The 6632-nt window shown below is 46.8% G+C and overlaps 1 protein-coding gene across 1 annotated transcript; it reads right to left on the bottom strand.

Moving 5' to 3' along the window:
- Nucleotides 1-3773: 3773 nt before the first annotated feature.
- MAGEH1 (MAGE family member H1) lies at nt 3774-5199 on the bottom strand. The gene has a single exon (XM_002762927.6). The coding sequence runs from the start codon at nt 4959-4961 to the stop codon at nt 4302-4304; it is 660 nt and encodes a 219-aa protein (XP_002762973.1). The 5' UTR covers nt 4962-5199; the 3' UTR covers nt 3774-4301.
- Between the last annotated feature and the right edge of the window lie 1433 nt (nt 5200-6632).

Here is a 6632-nt window from a genome sequence, read left to right as displayed (position 1 = left end):
TTCTTGGCTGGGCTGAGCCCCTCCTTTTCAAAGTGTCCTCACAGGGATTTTCTAAGAAATTCCATTTGCTCTTTGGCATTTAACTGTTCCATGCCTCACAAGCCCTGGAGTAACCTATGTACAGTTCTCAGTACATCTTCACAAGAATCACCCTTCTCCACCTCTACCATGACTCCAAAATCATTTCCTCTAGAAAGCTGGAATTCTCCCTTTCTGCTAAAGAAAGGAGTCAGAGGGATCCTGTCCACTACCCACCTCACAGGGGCCGTTGTCTGCTCTACACTTGCCTACTGAGGCTAAGGCCATAACACTGGACCCAAGGAGGATGCCCTGGAACCTCTCTTTTTTTCACGGGCAGATGTCCACTGTTTGCTGTCTGTCAGCATCTTACCCCGGTTGCTTTGCTCAAGGGAAGAGGTCTGTCAGTAACTTCTGCATTGGCAACAGTATTGGAACAACGTTGAGGGCTCAGAAACATTGTCGTTCGCTTGCTCCACAGTGGGGAAGCCAGGACCTAGGTTTTTGATGACCGATGGAGGGTGTCTGGTAGTTAAGTTTCTGGGGAATATGTTGTGATGGGAAGACCGCTTGTCTTGGAAGGAAATGCTCATTCCACACATAGAATTCCTCAAAGATGCCTGGCAATGGGGCCCCAGCCGTTCAAAGCAAAGGGATAGACTGCCACAGCTAATCCCCAAAGTGCAGATTAATTTTATTTTCCCACACCTCCTCACATGACCCTGGCATGTTCCCAGTCACTACTATCCTGCGACGTGTCCGATTTTGTAAACAGAAGACTTTCCTGATGTCCTGCAGCATAGCAGTGTAAGCTTCAGACTTGGCAGGCCCTGGGTCTACCTGCAAGGCTGCCACTGAACAGCCAACTGATGCTAGCAACTTGCTTGTGAGATCTGAGTTGGGGTTTTCTCCTCTGTAAACTTGGCCTGGCCTGGTGGCAACTCCCTGTAGGACTATTGCAAGGTTAGAGGCAATGCATGACAACAGCAATCAGAGTGCCTGGAACAATGTAGGCACTTGGTAAGTGCCAGCTGCCATGTTTGCTAGGCTTTGGGCAGCCTGGGGCTCTCTAACCTTGAGTGCTCCTAACATCTGGAGTGTTCTAGGACCCAGAAACTCAATCCCTTTTCAGAGGTATCCCTGTCCTTAAAACTGCAGCTTTCCCACTTGCTTTGTGGAACCTTCCTCTGTGGTGGGGTCAGTTTAGGTTTCAGATGTTCTCAGCAAGAGGCTCACGGCTGGATGTCTCACCTGGATGCCCCGCAAAGCTCAAAGAATTTTGTAAATGGCACAATGACTGTTCTCCTCTCTCCACCTCCCAGAAGCCCCATTGCCTGCCTCTCCCTCAGTCCTGTCTTTCATGTCACAGCCACCGGAAGTCCCGCCCTTGTTCAGCCCTTACCTAATCAAGGGAAGTTTAACTCTTTGTAGTACTCCTGTGGTGTGTTAGGGAGACTGAACCTCCAGGCCACAAGGGAATAAGCCTGGCCCATTGATTGCTCCCTCCTTGGGCTAGGGCAGGTCACTCATTACACTATCCCTGGTTTCCCAATCCCCTGCCGAGCCTCCTGCCTGAGGCCTTCTGGATTCCAGCAGTCATCTCTCTGACAGGGCAGCTGGAGGTATTCTCCCAGTCTTTCTCCTCTTGTACTGCTTGTTCTCTGACTAAATTAAGCTTCTTGGCCTGTACTTGTAAACAACCTTTTTTGTCAGTGGATGATAGCTTGCCACCAGAGCCAAAGAAAGCATGGATTCAGACAGGGTTGCAGAAGACATTATCTCTTCCCCTGAGCTAGGCGGAGGGAGCATCCTGTTAAATGTGCAGTAATCACACCACAGGGACCTGGCAGAGATAACATGTGGCAGGCCTCTGGGACAGGCAGGTGTGCAACAAATCTTTTTACTCGCCAGCTCTTCCACTTACTAGCTGACTGACCTGAGGCTGACTGCTGAAGCCCCATTCTGCAAAAGGACAGGTGCAGGGGCAAATTTAATCCAGCCTGGTCCCCAAAAGGATTGGATGCTACAGGCAGGGTTACTCACCCCTCTTCCCCTGTCTTCACGTGGTGTTTATTTTGAAGACAGAGACCTAGAGAGTGAACTTGTAGGCAGAGACAAGCAGCAGGGTGGCCTAGAGGAAAGCACTCTGAGTTTGCAGGGAATGGACATAGGGTCTTGTTTAGGATCTCTCTCTTGCCACTTCTGTGGCTGTAGATGGGAAAGTCACTGAGGAGCCGGACCTCAGATTCTCACCTTGTTTACCTTTGGAGGTGGTATTGATAAATAGGACTCCTCTCAGGGCAAAGAGCAGGCCTTTTGATTTTCTGCAGCTCCAGTTTCTATCCCATTGTCTGGATCCCAGAAGCGCTCACCATTTTCTGGCTTGCTGAGTGAATTTGGGGCAGCTTCTGGGGTCACAATTACTACTTTTGTTTGAAGCCTACTTGGCCTGCAGGCTGATGACGGTGGGTCCCTGGGCCTTCTCCAGAAGGTCATTTGCCAGCCTTCCCTGCACCTCGTGCCATTACTTTGCACACAGCCCAAAGCAGGATAAGCCTGGATGTCAAGAAGAAGAAGGTCTCCTTGCCCATATTTTGTGTTATAGCTGCTACCATGAGCCCTACAGGGCCGGGATGGGAACTTGTCACTAGTGCTTCCCAGCAGGGCACCTAGTCCATGCTGTGCTTAGCTCTTTGAGTTAAGTAGGAGTTGGGCCCGATCCCACATGACTTAGTATAGTATGGGCCATCATGCCAGGTACACTGCGGACTTACTCCATTGGATGAAGAAGAGTATGAAAATACTAATGCCCCCTTCCCCTCTTGGACACACACTTTAAACAATGTGTGCACCCTAACGAACCATAGTTCCTGAGAGAAGTGTAAGGTTACCTTTTGGAGATGCCACAGGTGGAGCCTTTTCTCTGGCTCAGCCAATATCTCAGAGGCCCTGCTTTTTTACAGCCTTTTGTCTAATTATTTCAGGGTTATTGTTATCATTAATCATTTTTATTGTCATTACATTCAGCCACAATACCCACCCTTTGAAGCTCTGCACTGTTCACTTCCCTTGCCTTATTCCTTGTTCTCTACTTTCCCCTTTGTATAACCTTAACAGTTCAGTGAAGAATCTATTTCCAAATGTCCATGCTGCCTCCAGTGCCTCCATTTTTACTTCCTCCTCTTCTTCTCTATTATTTCCAAATCTCAGATTGTTGCCCCACCAACAATTTTCCAACAGTACCATCTTGTTATTTTTGAAGTACCCCGTTACAACCTTTTCCCCTGCAACCACCCCTTCCCTCTGCTTTCTTCCTCTCAAGAGGATTTATGTATATTTTCTATTTCCATGGCAGGTATCCTGTGATGCCCCCTTCTTTTGCCAGTGTTTCCTCCCCTATGCTAATTGGAGTATCCAATCAAATATCTAATGTATAATATTTCCATCGTATATTCTGATGATCCTTTCCAGTCCCCCCAAACTCATATACTTAAGTGTCTCTTGAATTTTCACACATCCTATGATGCTCCCTTTCCTGCCTCACTCCCCAAGACAGGTCACATTATGTGTTCTACATTTTCGTGGCACTTCATGCTCATTCTTTATCGAAGCATTTACAGCATTGCCATTTTATCTATTTTTCTCTCCCACATAATCCAGAACATTCTTTGGACCTGGAGGATGTGTACTAGGGAGTATCCCTAGAACCTAAACTGGTGCCTCACATAACAGGTGGCCAGAAAATGCGCAAGATGTACTAGTCATTATGCTTTTATTTTTCTCCGTGTTCTGCAGTAACCAAGGAAAGTCATGGTAAATGTCAGTCTTCACACAACAGACACAAAAGATTTCAGAAAGGTCATATATGAAGAAATCTTCTATCCTTCTTCAACATTTTACTGGGTATTTCAACTTCAAAAGAACAGCTTATTTCTATATGTGCTGTACCAGATCATAGACTATGATGGAACGACTTCATTTTATAACGTTAGCAAAACTGTAATACTAAATATCAATGACAGGAATCAAAGAAAAAAATCTGTTCAATTATATTTTTAAACATATTGTTACTCTCAACAAACAGAATTTTAAAACGAATACAATTTTCCATTATCCAAAGCAAACACTCTATTTCGCAGTTAAACAATTATCACTGATCACAAATATAAAATAGTTTCCCCCGCCCCCAATCCACATCATTTTCAACTTAGGACCCTGGCCATCTACTACTTGGGGTACTTGTGACCCTTTTTTCCACCCCCCAGGGTCTGCCTCAGATCTGCTTAGGGGGCGGAATAACCCCTAGCACCTGAATTGAGGATAGCCTCAACCTCTGCATCATCGTCCGAATCCCAATCATAATTACAAGGCCAGTCTTTAGAGCATCGGTTACGAACCCTTGCCACAAAATGCATGACTTTCAGTTTGCTCGATTCAACGTGTGCTCGGGGCCCCCAGAAGAACTCATACTCCACCGGACTGCTACGGGGCACCGGCTTATATATCAGGTATCCTCTGCGCACAAACTCTTCTGTGACGATCTTCTTCGGATCTCCAAAGATGCTGTGCTGACGTCCAGGCTGCATTCCTAACTTCCCCAGCACTTTCCAGACCAGAGCTTCCTTGGCGCTGTTGCCCATGATGAAGATGAGGGCTAATATGGACATCAGGAGACTCTTCTTGGTGCCCTGAAAATTGCTCCGGGCCACAGAAGGCTTTTGTACTTGGGCAGTGCTCGAGGCTTCTTCAGGGGTGGTAGAGGCCTCCTCTGGAGTGCTCGGGTCTTCCTCGGGGCCGCTCAGGTCGTCTTCGGGGGTGCTCGCTACCACAGAGGCGGCCATGGGGGTCTCCGAGGCCTCTGAGGCCTGGATTTTGCGATTGTTGCGGTTCTCTTCTGCGGCCCTTGCATTACGGCGGCGCCGACTCTTTCGTCCCCGAGGCATTTTTCCTGCTGGGGGCTCAAAGCTTACAGCAATCCTACGGAAGGATGCTTGTAGCCTCTTCAGAAAGCAACTGTTTTATACCGTAAGCAGCTGCTGCCGCTGGAGCTACCTATGTCAATAGAGTCTTTGTAGCAATAAACCAGCCGTTCTCAGCTACAAGGCTAGTTCCCACGCCAGCTGACTTGCGCGAGCAGCCGCCGCCAGCACTACCCACAGCTGCTAGCCCAGGAGAAAGCTCGGCAAATTGGCCCCGCCTCTCCTGCCACGCATACTCCTAGCACCAAAGAGGAAGTAGGCTGGTCCTCCACCGGGACTTCCGCTAGCAGATAGGAAAAGGGGCAGGGGAGGGACAAGGGTATAAATGACAGCTAGAGATTGGCGGGGACTGGAGTTTGCAGAAGAGAAAAAAAATAGCTTACACTTTCTGTATTTTCAGTCTAGTACAAACATTCCAAGATTGGCTCCGGGGTCTAGAGGAGTGACTCGGCTCTTTCCCACTGACAACGGGCTATGTTTTGGGGGTTGGAAAGTCCGAGAGAAGGCACGGTGTATTCTTGGAAGGAGTCAGCTGTCTCCAGCCTTCCCTTCCTGTCTTGCCTTACACAGCGAGTTCATTCACTCGCCCTGTTTTCAGAAGGCATTTATGTATATACTAATCTATTCATGGTCCCGTATAGGACCCTGATAATATTGTTATGGCAGATGTGCTGGTAGATGTGAGGAGATGGGACTGCAGAAACAAACAGGGAGAAAGAGGTGCAGGGCCTTTAAAATGTGCTAAATATATGCATATATATATATATATATATATATATATATATATATATATATATATATACTGCCCTGCTTTTATACATACATACATACATATATAGTACACATATCTACCACATTATTTATATATGGTGCATGTATCTACCACACTTAAGTATGCATGTATGTATGAAAGCACGACAGTGATAGGATCAAAGGAATTGCATTTGTGCAGCTTCGCAGAAGAGCAGATTATCTTCTGACAGACCACATAGGAAGCAATTACAGTAAAAAGCACTGGGAACTAAAGTAAATCTTCAGGCTGTTGCCATGGGGATCGAAAGGCAGAAAGACATTTTAAAGGTGACCATTGGAAGGCTTTGCAGGCAGAATGGGTGAAGTGGGGAATGGGGAGATGGTGATGGAGTGCAGGTTGGCCCCAAGGTTTCTAGACTCCAGTCTTCCTGGACACCTGATTTGTTTTGCTTCTTTCAGAGCATACTCTGAACTTCATCTACTGCTTGCTTTTGCTTACTGTTTGCTCTGCCTGACCTGCCTTCTCAGTCTTTTCCAACTATCTAAATTCCATCTGGCTGCTTACAGACCTGTTTCTCTCTGAAGCTTGTCTTGATCTGCCCAAAAGGTTAATGAGTCCATTTTCACTCCATTGAGGAAAGCCTTATAGCTAGCATTCTGTTTCTTTCTTATGTCGTCCAATGTATTAGTTTAAGCAAGTCACTTCTCTCTGAGCCTGTTTTCCCATCTGTAAAGTGGGGTTAAAGTACCGCCCTCATAGGGTTGTGAGAATTAAATGAGACAAAATAATGAAAAGCATTCATCACACGGTAAGCACAGACTTTGCCTCTCAAGGTTTTCGAAGCAGTGTGTGAATGCGGCATTTAATAAATGCGTGCTGAA

The sequence above is a fragment of the Callithrix jacchus genome, chromosome X (genome assembly GCF_049354715.1).
Source record: "Callithrix jacchus isolate 240 chromosome X, calJac240_pri, whole genome shotgun sequence".
NCBI classification, from domain to species: Eukaryota; Metazoa; Chordata; class Mammalia; order Primates; family Cebidae; genus Callithrix; species Callithrix jacchus.
This window is presented reverse-complemented; position numbering and strand designations above follow the sequence as displayed.

What these genes read in the sequence shown, in the direction of transcription:
- MAGEH1 (XM_002762927.6), bottom strand. Translation starts at nt 4,961, where the DNA reads ATGCCTCGGGGACGAAAGAGTCGGCGCCGCCGTAATGCAAGGGCCGCA.